Source organism: Anopheles coustani, chromosome 2, assembly GCF_943734705.1.
Source record: "Anopheles coustani chromosome 2, idAnoCousDA_361_x.2, whole genome shotgun sequence".
NCBI classification, from domain to species: Eukaryota; Metazoa; Arthropoda; class Insecta; order Diptera; family Culicidae; genus Anopheles; species Anopheles coustani.
Window position 1 is genome coordinate 27,837,444 of NC_071289.1, and position 20,997 is coordinate 27,858,440.

Here is a 20,997-nt window from a genome sequence, read left to right on the forward strand (position 1 = left end):
CCTCTCCAACCTCTCACTCTCAGCCTTTTTTTCACTCCGGTTATGTGCACCGTTGGCATGTTTCCGCACAGCACGCCCCCCGGTGGCACGATGCTGCGTATGCTTCCCTTTGCTGGACATCGAAACGCTGCTGCCAAAGACTGGTAGCCGAAGGCATCCATTTCATCTCCCAATGTGTTTCGTTCCCGTCGTCATCGAATCCTCCCGTCCTGGGAGAGGATCCTTTTCCTTCTGCTGCGTGCGGCTGTGTTTAATCAAAAAACGAGAGAAAAAACCCCTTTTGCCAACCCTTTGGGGCAATTCATTCGCTAATTGCTACCTTAAATCCCACCAGGTTGGAATGAAATGTTGAAATCAGTGTACGAGTTGTGCTGTGTACGCTGTGTGTAACCGAACCAAAGAGGCACACCACGCCACGGACAGTAGCGCTATCCCCGCGCGGAACCTGCGGTGGTGTGCACTGGGTCGTACGGGGAGGTTTTCCACATTTCTTGAGCTCGCGCGACCCGCAGCAAAAGCAGCCCGAAACGGTTTGGGGCTTGAGTTTTCTCCGTTTTCGGTTGCTTACCCCCTTAGCCAACCGCAAAAACGACCGATTCGTTTCATGATTCGTTCGTTCTGGAGCGCCTTTTTTCCCCCTTTCCTTCGAGATGCGCTGCTTACGAAGTCAAAGGAATGCTTCAATGTCTTCCCGTTGGCTCGCCCTCCCCGGGTTGTGGCTACCTCATTTTAAAAAGAACCCAACGCCCAACCCGAAAAACAAGACCCCCCAAACTATTAAGCGGACACTTCAACGGAGAGGGTTTTTTTTAACCATTTACCAAACAAAAAAAAAATAACACACACACACAGAGATAGAGGAAGCGCTTCTCGATCGCTTTCGAATACGAATTACCCCCGCAGCGAAACCGATTCCGTCCGAGGCCACCGTCTGTAATGATAGCGGTAATTACGATGTGATCCCTCGCCGCATCACGGGCGCAGAAGGGGTGTGTATGTGTATAATTAGTATGAAATAAGAATTTCCTACGCCATGCTGACCGCTGCGACACTCGCAGGTTGAACCGGGCGTTTCAACCCGGGGTTCGGCGTTGTTGTAAGTGAGCAGGCAGGTTGGGCGGAGATATGGAACAAACTCAATTTTCTGCCTTTTACATTAGGCAGCAACCAATCTTCATTTCCCCCGACCCGCCCGGGACCGGTGCGGCAGCTCGAGCTCATCAAACCCGATCTGATTGAAGAGAAAATCGACACCCGTGTTTGATTGATTCGACTTTTTGGGGTTTCTTCTTCTCCGGCGCGTCGTTAAATGAATGGCGCGAAACCAGCGTTCCACGTCTTCAATTTTGACTCTACTTTGGGCCAATAATTTCCCGATAAGTGCCCGCAAAACAAATCAATCAATCAATACTGCCAAGGTTCGCATTAACTGATGGGCTCCGTTTAGCGAATTATGGGATCGCAAACGGGAGCAGGAGGAAGTGGGAAAAGATTCATCCTGAAGCGTAGAGGACGGACAGTTTGATATCCGACGGAGTATTTATGGGCTGAAGAAGCAAAGCGAAGAGGTATTGCTAAAGATTGTTGTGTGTCTGGAAAAGGGGTTTTCACATAATTATAAAATAAAATAAAAGTAGCTTCGTAAACCACTCTAATGAACCCTTTCAGCAGACTTCTGTCTAGATCACTTCAAAATCCCGATAACGATTACAACTAGTCACATTTGGGTAGACTCGTCTCGTTTTCAATCAAAAAGTCATACCCGAGTTTCCACCCGACGGTTTTATTATTCTCTTGCTCCCGGCATGACGCGACTTTGCCCCACAACGCTCCGGAAACGGCATCAATGATTTGGAAAAAAAAACCAAGAGCCAAAACTTACCAGACCTCTCAAATCATCTTAGAGGGAAATTCACTTTAAGGCGGGACCTAAACAAAACAAAAAATAACGCAGAGACGACAACAAATAATCAACCGAAAACAAAACACGCCGGATGGACCTAACAACGGTAACAACCCGCACGGTTCAGCGGCGAGAATGAACCGAAGGGGGAAAAAGAAGAAAAGAAATCTCCTGGAACGTAGCAAATATAATAAGATAATAATCGACTTCGAACAGAAAATTATTGACAGATTTTTGAAGAACACACCTATATTTAGGGGTAAATTTCCATTCCGTAGCGTTTCCTGCCCGCTATTGCTGGGAATTGCTCAACCCATGTGCTCAACCCTCAAGCCTGGGCCGAAGGTAGCCGATTGCCCTGGTGTGGAACGGCGGGTTCTTGCCGTCCGGGAGTTCGTCGACGGCTGGACGATGGGAGAAATTCGCCGACGCGGTGGAGGAGTCAATTCAATCGTCAAAATTTCGACAGCCAAAATACAGCGTTCGCTGCTCGGCGAACCCGGTCCAGCGTTGAAGTTTTCTCACAATCAAGCGTCCGTCGCCAGCGGTGCGGAATTTTCTAGCTTGATTGTTCCAAAACGATCAGACAATGTTTTCATTGAATGCTCGAGGTTATCAAAAGGATGGTACAACCAAAATTACCAACGATTACAATTTTCCTAAGCATTACGATCTAACCCGCTGCCATGTTTAGGTTAAATGATGGTAGCTAAAAGATCTTACAATGTTTACGTACTCGTTTTAATGCCCGTTTTGTCTTATAGTATTGAAAATCACACTACTTTTTTAGAAGTGTATAGTTTTTATTTACATCGAAATTAAACTAATCCACCTCGCCAGCATTCTGCCTTTGTTTCATGGAATCCAAAACAGAACAGCGAATTTGACATGAATCCAATTTTTCAGGCATCAATCCCAATTATACGTTTATTTTTTATTTAGGACTTTTCCTAACCCTATCTCCATCCGCAACCAGGCATATAGTTTGGCCGGTAGAAAATGTAACCGAAAAAAAAAAAACAACAAAACATCACATAAATCGCGTGTGATGGTTGCTGCCGGTGGCGCGGATTGCCTTCTGTCCCTTTTTACGGCAACCTCCGGTTTTACGGTCCGCACGGGGTGCGTCGAAAATAGCAGACTCCAACCTGCCCGCCGCCTCAAGGGCCTTTGTGTGGCAGAATCGGGGGATCGGGGACCGGCAGCGTTGGGAGGAAGCAGCTACTCCAACAATTCACAAAATCAAAGGCCAGCGCCGGGGACCACAAAGAGGGGCGAAAAACAACAACACAGAAATAAGCATAACAGCTCATAATAATAACGATAATCACAGCAAATTGTCAGGGATTAGAAACCTTTTAAAATAGCCGCTCCCTCCGTCGTCCACCGCCATCAGGGCCCGCTGACGGTGCCCTGCCCGACCATTATTATTATTTGACGATCCCGGCCCTGAGCGGCCCCGAGAGTTTCAACCGCGACCGATCGATCCCGTTCCCATCCAATCCGAAGCGAGGGCAAAAACAAAAAATCAAAGATTGACAGCGCATGGTGCAGCCGCGCGATCGTATATTTTCCCGAGAGCGCAAATCGAAAGAGTTCGGGTTCCGTCAAGCGACGAACCTCGGCAGAAATAGAAGCCGACAAGTTTTTTTTACCTCTCACCCGAGGTTAAATCAAAGATAATTTCGCCACAATTTTGAATGAAATCAAACTCCACCAACAAAAACCTAAGCTTTGAGCTACTGCACTAGCCGGCGTATTTTTTACGATTTTTTTTTAACATTTTAACATTTGTATGTTTGTCCATTGTTCAAAGTTCTAACCGGAAAGGTGTTTCCTAGATTGATTTAAATATGGTAACAACATTCTGAACAGCACTTTGTGGAGCTTCCGCGTAATGAAAGGAAACCACAACCGGTCATCAAAATAGGACAGGCAAAAAAAACGGTCAAAATTACCAAATTACAGATAATTGCTTGATCCAATTTGATATTAATATGACCTGGCGCACCGTAAATGCTGCGCCGGTTGAAGTAAAAATGTTTTGTCTGCCAGTGTGTGTAGAATTTATTATATCTGATGCGCTTGGACTTTCGGATTCATTGTTGTACATTTTATTCCTTCGCTTCACCGCGTTTGGAAACGTTTGATCACCTTTTAGAGATTTAAAATAATTGAATTTGTCTGCGTGAGGGATAGAAAATGAAATTTGAAACAACTTTCATTCCTCAATATCTTCGTTGCGAATCGCATGCATCAAATAGTCCATTTTCGGGATGGCTTATTATGATGTCAGATAGACGGCAGGAGTTTTAATGAGCGATGGCATCTGTTATCAACTGCTTTAATGGATAGTTTTCGTTGACGATAAGAAGCGTACGAACGGTTAATGATTGTATAACAAAGTTTCCAAGACATGCCGGAGACAGCAGAAAGGACGTAAACAAACGGGAAAGAAAATAGAACCGTTCCGAAAGAAGGGTACCGCCTAAGGGAAGAACGACAACATGGGAAGAATAGGAAGGTTATGCAGACGGTAACAAACAAAAAATAAACACCGCCCGTCAGAGACATATCCAAATGAAGAAAAGCTCGAGAAAGAGTTACCAAACAAATTTGTCTTACCATACGGAATAAAACTAATCATCATAATACGGAAAAACAAAATGGGAAGCCGAAGTTTTCGGGTGCCAATTATAATAATTCTGCTTGAGGAAGGGTGAACCTTCCTCCGATCTCTTTTTTGAAAACACAAAGAAAAGGCAGCGAGAATTAGAAACCAACCAAAATCATGGTCGAAGGGAAGAAAAAAAGGAAAACAATGAGTTTCTCATTGAGGGCGAAGCTTTAAACGTTCGCTTTGCCGTTTTCGCGCGCGTTACAATTCGAGGAAACTTAAGCCTCTGTATTTTTTTCCTCATTTCTCAGTGGTTGTTGCCTTATTGTTCTCTCGTTCTTCAACTTGTTTGAAAAGGATCGAAACATGTAGCACAATTCCGCCAAGGTGGTCTTGTCAGACGCGGTCAGATTTCTTCTTAATCGAGCGAGATATTTAGGATGATGGTTTTAGCGATTTGTTTGGCGCCTTGCTGACGTCTGTAAGAACCTCCTACCGGGATGATTTTGTTGAATGAAGTATGAACGCCCCAAATGGCTACCGGATTGAAGCGGAGGCTAAATACAATCGTCTTAGTAACGCGTAGTGGGGGTTTCAACAAACCAGAGCCACACGTCGCTGATGAAGATAGACCAGTTACCATAAGAGTAGCACATTTGGCATGTTGTATCAATTAAATAAATGTAAGTAGGATTTAATCATTTTATTCAGCGTTGGAATTTTCAAAAATCCTACCTTTAGTTACCTCAGTTAAAATATCATTCCGTAAGATTTATACCAGAACAATTCCATGTGCTTCATCATTCCCGGTGTGTCCTCTCCGTTGCCCGATGTAGTCTGCCCCATCCGGTTGCCATCTGGTCGGTTTCAGAAAGCACCCGAAAGAACCGGTGGTCCTTTATCCTGTCCACCCCTCCCCGAACCATGGCCATGCACCGGGCGGTATTTTCTCGCCCCACTCATGCTCGCTCACGGTCCGAATTCGGACGCTGTAACAATAATAACGGAAACTTTTTCCAGGTGATTTATGATTACCTTTCTAGATGGCAAGCAGTAATATATAGAACTATGGGAGCAAGGCGAAGAAAAAGAAACCCAGCAAGTGGTATGGAAAAGATTTTCCGAAGGTTCATGTGAAATTGGTTTGTTGCTTTGCCAACTCTCTCAACCCCCTTCGCTGCTCGTTCTCGGTCCTAGACTCCGCTTTCGGTCTGTGAAAAAAGGACTTCAGCTCTGGGTATGGCTACAATAAAAAGATTGCCAGTGAATAAGAAAAGGGAAAATTTTGAAATAGAATCTTCTACCGGGGGAGGAGAGTGTACCAGCAAAAGGGTGGCACATACAACACCGCCGAATCGTTGGGCGCTGGGAAAGTACACCACTCGACACATACACACACACACACACACACACACAGAGCGCGTTGGAGGACGAGTAAAAAGTCTCTCCTGCTCCTCTATGTTGCCTCCAGCGTCTTGCAAGAAAGCGCCCTTAAGCGTGTGCGGCACAGACAGAATGAAAGCGATTTCGCATGGAAACATTCGTTGCGATTCCCATGCTCGACCAGTCCCAGGCACGACGCTAGGTTAGGAGGAATGATGTTTTCGTTTTTTTTTTTCGTTGGATTTGTTCATTTTCCTTCCCACCCAACGGCGACCCCCACTCGTTCTTTCTCGCTCACATCGTCACTCCATGGAGCGAAGAAGAGGTTTGGGAAGAGGTGGCTGAGAATACCGAAGGGATGTGGGAAAAATATGGGAAACTTTCCTAGTCGGTGAAAATTTATGTTACTCTAAAAGTAAATTGCACTCACTGGTTTTATATCGCTCCGTGTGTTTCCTTTTTCCATACTTACTCACCGTCGGTGGGGAGAGGGGGGGGGGGGGGGGGGGGTGTCTTTGCCAGGGCTGCGAATTGTGATTCAACAATACCCAACTCTCGCCGCGCTGTGGATGCATTTGAGAACCTGTTCTGTGTGCGCACACGACGCTCGACCACGACGACGACAACGACGACGATGGCGTCGATGCACAAAAACCGTTCACAATAGAAGGAACGGATGCGCGCTCCATACGTCCACTTTCCCTCTCCATCGTAAAGTTTTCCATATATATGTGCAGGACAGAAAAAAAGCACAACAGCACGAAGTAATCGGAGTACCGAAACCGAACAATGCCTTTCTTCGGTGTGCCGAAAAAAAAGGTACATATACACAGCGCGAAACTATAATAATAAAACTGTAAAGATACCTACAACACGGACGATGGACTGCAATCGCTGTACAGAAGATGTTCATTCTTTACCGCAGCAGCACCGGAACGATCCGCCTGGGAGAAGCACCGTACAAAAATGGATTGTAAATCAAAACGGTTCGGCTACAGAAAATAAAACGATTAGGAGTGATGTATTGCCAAATCACTGTGGAAGTTCTTCGTCCTCGCGAGCTTCTCCGGTTTGGTCAATACGTTAGTACTTTAAACACACTCCTGCAGCGAGCTCCCGGCGGCTCCACAGGCGGAATCTTACGTCAATGTGCCCCGGTAATTGCTGCACCGAAGTGAGACAAACCCATCGTCAGAGACACATACCGAACCGGCGCGGGGATAACGGAAGACGCTTTCGCTTGCTCCACGCACGAAATACGCAGATTATGGCGCGCTGCGAACCACTATTTTCCCATGGTATGAATCACCAAGGCCCGGCTCCCCCAACTCCAGTTTCGTTTCGGATCTGCTTATCTGGAATGACCAAGCGTCCATAGCGTTCCAACCGAGGTTTGAGGGCTTTTTTTGTAATTTTCATTCCTCAATCCCGTTCCTCGGGTCGCTTTCATCCAGACAACGGCGCGTACCGAGCGCAGGGACACAACGTTGGACGCAGAAATGGACGCGGCGAACGACCAGGTTAGACTTCAGCAAAGTGGTCGGCAAAACGTCCGAACAAATGAACCAGTTCTGTTCGCACTCGGACCCGCTTCGCCCCAACCCACCCTATCCTACCAAAGGAACGTCCGAAAGATCATCATTGGGATGCAATTGTTATGGGCGCGCGATCGAGGACGAGAGCGAGAGCAACTAACGAACGAACGTGGAGTTCTCTGCCGGACCAGGGAGGGTGAACGAGTGCGCTGAGGTTCAGAAATTGTGGTCAGTTACAGCTCAGTCGTGACTAAAGTTTAAGTAGAGAATAAGATAACTCCCAGGGCGTAAGTCCCGGCTCAACGGCAGCCGTGGAGGACAGCTAAGCCAAGGGAAGGGGGAACGGTCGGCATACGACGGAGGGGCGTTCTGTTTTCCGCTCTCGCTACAACTTGTACCTTTTTTTTCGATTTCCCACCGCGGGACCTCCTTTCAAGAGGCCATGTCCGAGCCGAGAAATTGACGATCACATTGAGGTATGAAACGCAGAACGGGCGCGCCTGGTCCAGTTCGAAAGTGGACAGCTTTGGGTTTGTGGCCAGCTGAGCGTATAGACGCCAGCGTTATGGAGCAAAGAATTAAATCGAATCAAAGGCCCTAGGAAACTCGGGCTCTAATCAGTACAACCGATACTCTTGAACTAATGTTCCCTTTTTGGATTTCTTCAAGGCTTTTAAAACCGTGCCCCTACCGGCAAGGTTATCGGTTCTCAAAAGAAAGATCACCTAGCTCAATATGGTAAGGTACGGTAACATCTTTGTTACTTCTAAAGGGTTGGACTTCAGTAAAGCTCTTCCATTTGGGATTTGAGATAACATTTTGACAGCATGAACATTGCACCCAAGTCAAATCTATTAACATGCCATGATTTTTCATAACAATAATAAAAGGGCTCTGTTTACTTAATACTGTTAACGAACAAAACTTCTTTTTAACACAGAATTTCTGTTGTCAAAGATCGTGGGAACATTCTGTAACCTCGCTTCGATTGCGAAATCTGACTGCAGTGTCTCTTTGAGTACTTTAACCGGGAGGAAGCTGTACGGGTTCCATATAGCACTTAAAACAATAAGGAGACACTCAAAATAAACAAAAGAAAGCGTGATATAAAATGGAACAAAGCATCGACATACTATCGGGCACGATCAGTGCAGACTCTGTGGATTGAACCTGAACATTCCATAAACCTTTTTTCGTTACAGTTCCAAAATATCGTAGAGTATCAGGTCTTGCACTCTCTGCTAAACGGGAGATTCGTTTATTTTAACAAAGCGAAAGCAACCATTTCTAAGTGGCCGGTTAGTAGTAATGCCGTTATGTATAGATTTGGGTTTGTCAGGAGCTTACAAACACTTTTTATTTCCACCGAAAAGAGATCACTTACGTCGCTCTGACGATGCCGCGGTGTGAAACAGGATTTTTGAAGCTCTACTTTCCCACACCGCGCGAGCTATGTGTGCGTAGCTGGACGCCCCCACCGATCCTCTATCCCAACCTAAAACGCTTAATCACTGTGAGAGACAACGCGGGTGTCGGTTGAAAAATGATCGACAGAAGTCTGCATGCTTCCACGGGGGGACCGGGTTGATTCAATAGAGTGCTGGATTAATTTAAGCGCGCTTGGATAGGAAATTACTGTGTAGAAACATGTGGTTGTGTGTGCCGTGAGATTAATCGAACCGTTATTAATTGCACGATTAGCGATTATGCACTTTCGAAAACGTGCACTCAACCAGCTGGAGTGGAGACGAAAAGGAAAGTGAAGCTTTTTATGTACGGAGGCTTTGCATAAGTCTTTGGTTATGAGTTATTATTACTCATTGATTGAATTAATTAAGTATCCTATTATTGTTAAAAATTGAGTTTGTTAAAATTAAAAGCAAAGCTTCCTCCCAATTGCGCCCTGTTGAGTTTGTAATCCGCGCGACTTCCGACCAAATGTTAATTCTTTTCAGAACGCTAGCTACCGTTCGGTCCGCATCAGAAATCTACCGATCTTTACATGTGTCCCTGCTGCAAAGCAAGAAGCGACAATGTTGACCTGCAGCATATCCTGATTCAAGCTGTTCACTTTCCGCAGAGACGTAATTAACCACCACCTTGCTGTACATCGCTCCACTACCGTTCTGGACAAGAGTACGGTTTGGATCTACCTTTTTCACCAGGATCGCACCGGTCGCACTATTGTTGAACTCGCCAAACCTCATTGGCACTTGTGCCGAGGCGGCAACTCCTCCTGAAAAAATAAAATAAACACAAACTAACCATATCTGCATCGAAGAACCTCCTCGGTAGCTTCGCCGTGTAGTGCAATGGCCCAATTACAAAGATATTTCTGGATTGTCAATTAGGCTATCACTTTTCAATCTTGTCCACCGTACGTACGGTGTGAGAGCTTCCGGAGAGGTCATGCCTCGGGTAATCACATGGAAATGTTTTCGAGGTTCGAAAGAAAACCTTGCTGGACCTGCGTTGGACCTGCGCGGGTTTGGCGAAAAATATGTACCATCCAACCGGCAGCTTCCAGCGAAATCGGTTCCATCTGTGGCAAAATGCGAAGCCCAACAATTGTCGCGCGCGCCCTGCTGCATTCACCGCCTGAGGAGGTTCCTGAGAAGGATGGTCGATTCTACAACACCCCGACCGAACGCGAGGTACGCCGTGTGGAGGCATTGACGAGAGCGGGAACCTCGAGCATATGTTAGGTTGTCCTAGAGGTCGCCAGTAATGTCGGTCCCAGCGATCGCGAGACATTTGCCCCGGCAACCATGGACGAGATTCACCAGCGGATTCTGGCCCAACCGGCTGGACGCGTCTGGCTGGCGAACGAAACGAAAATCCACGCCTCAGAGATGCCCGGGAAGTGTGCGAATGTGTTACAATTTATGCACCGCGCGGATGGGAGGAATAAATTTTCTACAATCTTTGCCCAACCGCTCGGGCAGCAGCGACGTCTCGGCTGGCCTGAACCCGACAATGTGTGGATCGCAGCCCGCGGGGCGAGCGGGCGACGAGGGACACGCGCACAGCAAAATTCTCACACAAATAACTTACACCCTCGCTACACACAACTGGATTTTCTTTTTTGTTTGTTTGTTCCACCAATCTCATGCTCGACAAGGTTGAAACAACCGTCCTCCGTGTAGACTGACTTGCAAAGTGGTTCATTCACCGGATGGAAGATATATATAATCGAGTAGGGTTGTGTGTACGGTTCGTTTGTCTCGACAAGAAGTTGGCAGTAGATATACTACTTTCGATATTTCCTTTTTTTAAAGTTAAAACTCGTCAGTTTTCCATACTTGAGTACTTTTTAACTCTCATTTTGCACAAACTCAATCTTACTTATCCTTCAGGAGATCATGTAAAAGCAATATAATTGTATGTATAATGTTTTGGGTTTAATTTTTGTTTTTGAACAGGAATATGTTCCTTTTAGAAAGTATAGCGCTTAAATGTTTAAAACAGCCGGCATGAAGAAATTATTCTTGTGAATGGTATATTTTGTGTTATCCTTGCCACCCAGCGTCTGCTAACAAATGAGTTCTTGCCATGGGCAACTGTACGCACATACATACAAATGTGTTGTCACTCCTGGCACGAAGCTATTATATTTTATTTCATAGAGCTCCCGGTGAACCCGCAAAGCTTTATTGCTACTTACGTGGCTCATAATCCAAAGTCTCGGTGCGCTTATCAAGGCATCAACGGGCCGAGGATATTTCATGGCCTATTACCCGGCCCCGAAGCCGACGGCCGGCCGCCGGACGGACCCCGTTGTGTGCCCGCGCGACCGGAAAAAGGGTGTTGCAACAATAAAACACTGGGCTAATGTGGCTATTGCTAACGAGCACACTGGTTTTCGCGCACGGCGAGGACCAGTGAGTAAAACATTAGCAGTCCTGCTAGGCGCACGGTACGGAACCAGGCTTTTTATCATCATCATGATATCCTCCCGCTCCCATGCGTGTCCTTCATCACCGCCGGAATGTAGTCCAGAAGGTATCGCAGCGCAGTGCTCGACTGTCGTCGTCTTCAGGGAGTCGGGAGTCCCTTTGCAAGAGGAGAGTAGGGTAGCACACACCGGCGACGACACACCGAACCGAAGTTGGCAGTCATCAACTGGGGCGGGTGGGACGGACTTCGAAAAAGACGACCACGGTTGAGGAGAGGAACCGTTGCGGGTGAGGGAAAATCCCATCACCGCTTTCCATCACCCCACATCGCACGGTTCGCAAGGAAGGAGAAAAAAAAACCGTTCTAATTAAAGTTTATGCTACCCTCCGACTTCAGGGCTTTTAATTACTCTTTGATTACTTCGAACTGGCTTTTTCCCATCACGGGTGCGTTTTCGTCCACGTTTTGCCTTCGCATCCCCAAGACTTCGCACCCGCTCGCACCCTTTCCGATCTGATCGAAAAGCCGTTGCCGGCAAGGCTTACCTACCGGTGGAACCGTGGAGCATAAACCTTTCCTTTCCCGCACGCCAAAATGGCAGGCGTGTCCCATTTTGTGGCCCCTTCCTTACCAGCTTTTCCCACGTCGTTGGGGCAGGTTTTGCCATTTTGCGTGGTTTGTAACAAACTAAAACTACGCACAAGACTTTACAAGAGGCTGTTTTATTTAATATTAAAAACTCATTACTTTTCTCCAAACCTCCTAAACTGCGCTGCAGCTCTGCTCTTGGGGTACGGTAATCATCGACGGTGGGGTTCGTAAGCAAAATGAGCAGAATTGTGCTGATGTGCATAAAGTGCTGACAGGTTTCATGGCGAATTGCTAACAAGCATTTCGAATAAGGTGTCAGGAAAGAAAAGAGAAATTAAAGTAAAAAGTGGATCACTGAGAAACAGTACCATTAAAGCTGCAGATATTGGTCTTAGTAAGTAAAAGTAAAAATGTGATGGCCTTATTTATGTTTATATTCAAGAAACGGGTTAAGAATTGTAATTGGGTTACAGAGGGCATTTTAAAAAAATTGAATATATTTAAAGTCATTTAACAAGCATCAACAAACTTGTGCTATATGCTTGGAATTTGAGTGAGAGCATTACGAGTCAAGAAAATTATTCGTCAAAGTCAGCCTTCTTCCACTGCAAATTGGTTTCCCCTGTCAACCTTCATAACGTTTCAGCACCAATTCTCGAGAATGCAAAGTTTTCACAGTCACGAAATTTTCACTCGTGCTCACGTAAACCCAATTTACGTTAATACCTGACGACGCAAGAACTCACTTAGGCTCGAACGCAGCGACGAAATCACCTCGGATGATGCACACAAATCGCATATAGGACGCAAATGTATACATCCTTCCCATCCTGCGCTGTTGTTCGCCTTCCTTCCTGCTGCAGATTGGTTTCGTTCAAAGCACCGGCTAATACAACTGTCATGTAAGTTTACGGTAAAGAACACATTCCGGCGAGAATTATTCCCAATAGTGCCGAGATTAACGCCCGCACGTGAACCCACCCGCCGTTAGCATCGCTGTAAGATTGAAATTTTCGTACACCATAAACTCGTTCCCATCCCTTGAACCCATTTAGCAGCGAAACGAAGACAGACCACTCCATCCGTACCTTATCTGTGGCGTCCTTGGCATGGGGCGGTTAAAATCTTTTTAATTGCCACTTTAATGCACCGGTCGCTGGGTTAGTAGCCCCTGACCCCACGAAGCAACGCGGCAAGACCTTTCGAGAGGAGCCGAGAGCCGATGGCTATTGCCAAAATGTCTTCGTGCGCACGAGAACGGGATGAGATGTCGGCTATCAAAAATTACAACGCATAAGACGTTCCCACCAGGGCGTCGTGTTGATTCCATTAACAAGAAGCGCTACCTTTGGTCGTCGGAGACGAGAGGGTTTCGTGTAATAAATGGAGTCCAAATGGAAAGTCTCATATCTACATTAGGCGGACGGTCGTTTGGAAAGGATAGCAAGGTAAGTTTGTATGCGAACGGGTTTTAATGTGACGAAACATGATACGGTACTTGCTACTGCTGGTTCCAGTTACGCCAACAAGCCATATCCATATGACTGCGTAAGAACATCATGTGGGACATTAGTGTCAGCTAAAGAACACTGGTGGTTCAATTATTTTATTTGAAAGCACTAATCCGAAATCGCATAATCTGAAGATCTTAATATCTTAAGCTGGACTTAGACAGTATTCTGCTTATTATCAAACCTTTAACTCAGAATTAATTGCAAGCCATATGAAACGAAGATATTAGAATGCATTACTTGTAACTCTCCAATATCCTCAAACTTCTACAAAGTGACAAACCCAATCTGTCAGTGATTCTCAATTCTGCCGTTCTATACTAGACGTGAAGTCGTGTTCCTTGTCTTCAATCAGATTCCTTTACACGAGGCACCCTGCTGTACTACTTCTGCCACACGACGGAAACCACACCGGACCTCGTTGGCTTGCATATGGTGGCGACTCGGTGGGGTTAGCTGTACCATTAATTTATTGCTTCCACCGGTAGTGTTCTGCTTAGCACGTGGGTTCCTCTTCCGTCCCTCTTTTGAACAGTGACGCTAAGCCATAATCCGGCTACACGAAAAGGTGGACGCAAACTCTGATTGGTTGATCCATGGTCTTCTTCTCCTCTGTGCCGCGACCAGGTAGCAAAAGCAACAAGGTATTATGTGACCGATTGGGGCCGCGCTTTCCAGGACCGTGTTTTCCAGAAGGCAAATCAATTACGAACCATCGGTTCTGCGACGGCGGAGCGTGCTGGAAAAGGATGTGGATTTCCATTCCTGCGCGAATATGGTGGCGTGGTCAACCGATGGTCAGCGTCCGGAACTGCTGGTACACGGGTAGGTGCGGTGTGTGGTGTACACCACCCCGGAGTACCCTTTTGGCTGCCACAGCAGGAAAGTTATACCAGTGATTATGGTAATCGGCCAGCGCATTGGTTGTTAGTTTCCATCGGAGTCGAGAGAGCGGGGAAATGAGTTGGCGTGGAAAAACGCAACCCCCCCGGAGAGCGAGGAAGGGAGTGTGGGGTCCCTGTTACTCGCACTTTCGATGCCACAAAGTGCATCCAAAGCACCGGTTTGCGGTAAGCGACTCTGCATGCAACCGGCTCGATGGCGTGAACCGGGCTGAACTTCATGTGACGGAAAAATCGCATGCAAAAGTGTTTATTTCTCGCACCTGTCCCCGCCCTTTTCCCCCCCCCCTTTTCGTCGACCTCTCCTGTTCCTCCGTGCCTCGGCAGTGGTCTTGCGAGTACGACTGAAGCTATTGGATAGGGGTTCCCTATCCCAGTCGGGTCACCTCCAGTGTTTGTGTGTTGACGTGCGGACCACGAACCACGGCTAGTTTGGGTCATCAAATGTGAATGAAGTGAGCATTACTTCGGCACACAAGTTTGTTTTTACGTACGTTTCCTTTTTCCCTTTTCCTCTCTCTCCCTCTCGCCACATGCAGACACGCACGCATGCATTCTTCATGCACTCGCTGGTCTGGCAGTGGAAAGGATACAGGATGTAGTATGTTTGCGCACTTTGTTGCTCGCCTGGGGAGCGCGGGGTCTGTGTATCCTGTGGCCCGAAGCTTACTGACCATGAAGGGGAGGGGACGTTTCTTGGTACGCAGATTTTGTTGCTCTTTTATGGGTTCCGGTGATGGGTCCTCGGCAGGAGGATGTGGGCACCACCAGCTCACAGGACACGGTTGCGTGTACCGGTGCGCTCAAACTGGCCATAATCATCCCTTAAAATTTAGCGAATCATCAACCCCCGCTACAGGTGGTAGTAGTGGTAGTAGTAACAGGGTATCCTCCACCACAACCCATTTTCTCTCGAACCGAAATCGGCACTTTAACAGCTTACGACACCAACCATGTATGTGTGTGTGTGTGTGTGTGTGTGTGTGTACATGTGTGTGTATATGTGTGGCTGTGTTTTTGGCGCGGGCGCGCGTTCGTGTATGTGTGTGTGTTTTTCTCGCTCCGCGTTTTTGAGTAATGGACATTTCATGTTGCCTTATGCAAATCATACATATTAGCCTCGAAAGATTATGCGGACATAAATCTAAATGGCAGGTCGGTTCGCGCGCGCATATTTCCATCCACCGGTTACTTTCCTACACATTTCCCCTCTCCCCACCTGGCGCCATTTTTATTTTCTTTCTTTTTTGGCACACCCGATTGTTTGCGAGTGCGGTGAAAGCGAAATTTTATGGAAACAATTCAACTGACCGCCCGGCGATGGGGTGGGATTTGCGAGTATGTGTGTGCGTGTGTGTTTGTGGGAGGGTTTACAGTTTGGGAGTTTGAAACTACACAAAGTAATATATGTTTTAGCTCGCTGGCCACGTCCAACGCAAGCAATCTCCAACCCGCCATTGCTAACCCCTTTCTCGGTTGTAGAACCGACTTCCTTCAACACACATTCATTCCTAAAAGCGTACAACCGAAACTGCTAAAAGCAACAGAACATATCCTTTCTTGTGTCCTTGCGTTAACGGCCATGTCGGTGTGTGTTTTATGGTATAATTGTTGCATACACCCTTAATCATATGTTTGAGAAACTATGACCCATGGAGAGGGGGACCGTGTTTCGTTGTTCCGCATGTTAACTAGACCATAAGGGAGTACGCCGGTCGTATTTGAGATTTTCTCCTCTTTTTTGTGGTTGTTTTTGAGATTAAAATTGAGCTATTGTTTTTAAACTTCTTAAGTGTGCAATATCGGGTTTCGTAGAAAGTGGTATTAAAATAACGCAATACAGAATCTTTACGTTCATTTTCTTTCGGTTCAGTTTAGAACAGTAATTTCAAATTGATATTGTTTCTAAAGCACGAGACCCTCCGACTAATTCTATTTAAAAATCGATCCTAAAATCGTTGGCGGCATCGCTTTATTCTGCTATTCCCCCGCCTAACAATGGCTATCATAGTAATTGCATCGCGCGGAGCCCGAGCCTTGCAGCAAAATAGTCTCATCCCGGCGTCCGCAGCGCAGCATATAATCGTTTGGAGAAAGATTGTTTTTATTATTTTACGATCGGCTTGTCTCCCATCATCTGCTGGCGATGCTTTTATGGCGTTCGATACATTTAAGTAAACTTTGAACGCCCTTTCCCTTTGAGCGGCTACGTCTATCCGTCTAATAGTAGGAGTAACGAGCGGGGCATAAGGTTGTTACGGTTCGCTCGCGACGGATAACCATCATCAACTACACACCGCCATCGCGGAGGGACTCTGTGTGCAGTTCAATTATTATTATGCCTGCGCACCCTCGGAGTTGCTTTCAAGAATTCCGCGTCCCCTGCCGAAACTTCTCGCGGACGCGTCCAAACCGAAAGATGCTCCACCAGATATTGATATTTCTGTTCGGTCCGCTTTCGTTGTTCCGTTTTTCCATTCTTCATCCTGCGTGGCGCGTACAGCTTGCGCCGTTTTTCCGAGAAAAACTTCCGCGGCGCACGGACGCGCGAGGCCACCAAATGATAACTGCAGCTAGATAACGGCAGCACGTTAGCTATAATTTGCTCCAGGACCGGTGGACGGTGGACACGGGGAGCTCGAACTTTGCGGTTTATGTTCTCCACGGCACGGCACACGGACCCCGATGGGATGCAGCGTCCACGCCACGAACGACCTTCTTCGTCCGTAGGGCATACGGAGAGGGATCTCAGGCCGATCGGAATTACTGTAATATCCACCGAGAGTATGGGAGACAGAGCCAGGCTTTCCAACGAAAATAAGTGCTGGAAATGGAAGGACGGAAAAGTAAATGAACTGAGTTTACGATTAATCAGAGCAGCGGCCAGCTTGCTTCGGAGCGGTTATAGTAGACGGCGGACTACGAAACGCTGCAGACCGAAAAGTTGAACAAAAAACCTACTGTTTTTATTCAATTGCTTGGCATTCAGATCATACATTAAATTCTAAAACTACATATCATTCACAGTTCGCCCAAACTCTTATCAACGGATTCATTGTATTCCTTCACTGATGTATGGTCGGTTTGTCACCTCCATTTTGCATGCTTTAAATGTTTATGGGTCCAATTTTTCTTTTTTTCATTCCAACTTTGTGAGGACAATGAATAGCAAAGGTGAAAATGGGACGCCATAGACGATTATGAGAAAGTTAGCATGTTTATGCTAATTAAAATAAAAGCGTTGTGAGATCTTACTCAGATAAGATGTTGTTTTTTAACTGTATTTCGTAAAAGAAGATGTTTTTGGTGGTACAGATAAGTACTTTTCATTTCTTTTTCCGTAAAGGGTAAATAAATCAACCGACAACTGGGTTAGCTTTCCGAACGTTCTCGAGCTGCCAATCAAAACGTTAACAGTTCAATCAAAACAACATGCACCAGCTGATGGACGGACATTCGATCGTTTTCATAATTCATGACATCTTTCAGCGTTCGTGTGTTTGTGTATGTGTGTGTGTAAACGTTGCATGCCATTGCCTAATGAACGGAGTAATCCCGTCCGGACGAGGCAACGTATGCGCTGAGTTATAGCCGAGTGCCAAAGTTTGCCAATAATTCAATCCAACTAACTTTCGAAATCAATTCATCACCACTCAAATAGACCGTATCATCGACCCATTTGAGCCTCGGCGTGTTGGTTGTGTTTCAAGGAAACGCTTCTTCGCCTCTCTTGAACGCCTTCCGCTTTTCTAATGAAAATCAATTAGCACACGTAAGTAAAAATCAACAATCAAAAATTCTGTTGCATGCCACCAACCTGCTCGCCGCAGAAAAGGAATGGCCTTACGTGGAGCAGCGATGTAGCTGAAGTTTCCATTGTATTCTTTTTCACGACGCCACCCAGCGTAACCTCATAATGCAGCTGGGCCTTCGTTCGGCGGGCAGCAGCTTCTCCGTGTGGCACACGATCGCGAAACGCGATTTGATGCATATTAATACACAATTGAATCGATAAAAATATTTTCGTGGCCACAATTTAAAGTGGAAACCCCACGGCACCGCGCTAACCACGTGGGCTGGTAAGGGAGAAATGTGCAAGTAACCCATTATACTAATGGCTGAAAATAAGGGGTAGTTTCCATAACGCACACTGAAAGCATTTCTTATGCCTTTTTTTTCGTCTCGATCAGAAAGCGAAGCAGGGAATGTTCATCGTTTAAGAAATGTGGTTCGGTTCTATAGGAAAAGAACCATCGATTTTGATGGTTTCTCCATTGAAAGCTCAAACCACAACATGAACCATAACCATTACCATACGGATATGGTAGTAAAATAAGATGCTTAAACCCCCTCGTGTCGTATGGAGAACTTGTAATTTTTTCTTTCTCAACGCAAAGCTGAAAGTTTACATGACAATTCATTTGTATTTCCAAACACACGTCATGGTTTTATTTAAAAGTCCAAAACTAATCCTGTTTCTTTTCCACCACCCTTTGGTTGAATATCGTTTTATGGGTTACAGGACAACCCACTCAAGTTCTTCGCTTGCATCACAGCCAGTTCCTTCATTTCCATCGTGGCCTCCGTAACTTCGCTCCATCGCATAAAGCAAGATAAAGTAGAATAACAATATTAATAATTGTTACGATTATTGCGATACATTGCGGTCTTTTTGATATCGATTTTCCGCGCTGGCTTTACTTTCATTGCCTGCCGTACTTTTCCCGTAGTATTTGGGCCACCGCCCTTTTCCGTCTGATGCTTCTCGTTTCCAAAGTGCTCCTCATTCTTCCCATTTTTCACGCGATGATCACCGATGGTGGCACGGTCGTTTCCGAATGCTCCCATTGCTTTATATTCCCCACCGACAGCTGCAAACTTTCGGATACCAGGGGCTGAGGGACCACGCCAGTTGTGGTGCTCACTGTGGCTGGTTTTTCCCCCCTGCCCACCGAAAGCGAACATTTGAAATTGTTTATGAAGATATGGGAAAGGTAAGGGCAAGTTAAACACTAAACCCATCGGTGAGGTTTTTTTATATTTACTTCTCCTCAATACTTGATAATAATTTCGCGTTTCATGCACCTAAAGGTAAAATCTGCACCCTTTTTACCCCTTGATGGGTAGCCATTTTACTTTTATTATGTTTAGGAGGTTTTGTGCTTTTCCCTTTGCTCAATAATTCGACAAAGATAATATATCGGCTTTGAATTTAGTTTAAAAAAATCATTTTCGAAAGGTTCCTTTTATATACTCCTTATTTTTATGCACTCCACTACTTATCCTGGGTAATGTAGAAAAAAAGGAAAAAAATCCAAAGGAATCTTTAAAGTTTTTTAAAATTACTATAAATGATTACCACTATCTCAAAACTTTTGCCTGCAGTTTTATTTCAATTCCATCGGCACCAGTAAAGAAGCAGCGATTATCGAATAAATCGTCCGCTCCGGGTTAAAGGAATTTCTGCCGGCCAATCTGATTAAGATTATCTTAAACGCTCATGCACCCTCGTGCTGTTGCCTCAGGGTTAAAGTTAAGGAAAGATCCAATCGAGGCAATAACCAGCGACCCTTCGAACTGGGCCCTCGGACGCGTTGCTTCCGCAATTTGCATACCGACAAATTGAACAACCCTGCTTTTCGAGGCCCGCCTTTTGAAGAGTGCATGTGTTGTCCTCGGTGCAGTGCGGAGAAAGAGGCCCCCATCGCCATTAGCGCAGGAACTACCGGAGTTGCGAAACATGCCACCGCGCGATCCTTCGGGGCGTCTTGTCATTAGCGCGTAATTTAGTTAGGCCAATCTTATTTCGCATCTAGTTTTGCTGAATCGATTATAAGCGTTTATAGAAAACTTAATGTGAAATTTTTTAATTTAAAAAAAATTATCATTTTCCACTTTTGTTCCAAACTGCAACGCAATTTGTTCAACTTGTTTATGACTTTTCATCATCTCCTGGATGATTTTAATTTTATTGCTTTTTTCCTACACACTTTCCCTCTAGAATCATCCTCTTTGTTCTCCATTCATACGCAATCTCCCAACCAGCAGCGGCACGCCATAGCTTGACACACTCCTTAACGCAGCCATATATTTTATTATCATACCTTTTACAGCCGAGAAAACCACTGCGAAATCGAACGGCGGAGGCGAAACAAAATGACTGCCTACATCACGGAGCTGTCGGATATGGTGCCGACGTGCAGTGCCCTGGCGCGAAAGCCGGACAAGTTGACGATCCTGCGGATGGCGGTGGCGCACATGAAGGCATTAAGAGGTAAGTTTTTAACGAGTTTGTCTCTACCAATTTATCCCATTGGGTGGGAAAGCATTTGATCTGATGTTCATGCTTTTTTTTTATTAAAACTTAACTTGTAATTTCATTTGTTACCATTTAGTACTAAAATTCTATACTCTCTCTGCAAAACGCACGTCAGTAAGGAATCGTATTATCGCGGTCGTAAAAGTTGCTAATAAAATCGTTGAAGAAAGTCACATAAGTGTCACTTTCTCAATTGTAACTAAAATGAAATTGCATATTGCAGAGTACTTGAACTTCTGCTATGTTTGATTCGAAAACTCGAAAAAATTCGCGACATGTACTTTTTTTTGTAGATTTCCAACTAGGCTAGGGAAACTTTCTTTATTGCTGATAAAGTGT

The 20,997-nt window shown here is 45.7% G+C and overlaps 1 protein-coding gene across 1 annotated transcript in view; it reads left to right on the top strand.

Annotated features, from left to right (window-relative positions):
* LOC131265760 (aryl hydrocarbon receptor nuclear translocator homolog) overlaps positions 1-20,997 on the top strand; it is a 201,460-nt gene that overhangs the window by 122,227 nt on the left and 58,236 nt on the right. The window contains exon 5 of the mRNA XM_058268065.1: positions 20,453-20,613. Within this exon, the coding sequence (XP_058124048.1) occupies positions 20,453-20,613 (161 nt within the window). The remainder of the gene's footprint in view (positions 1-20,452; positions 20,614-20,997) is intronic.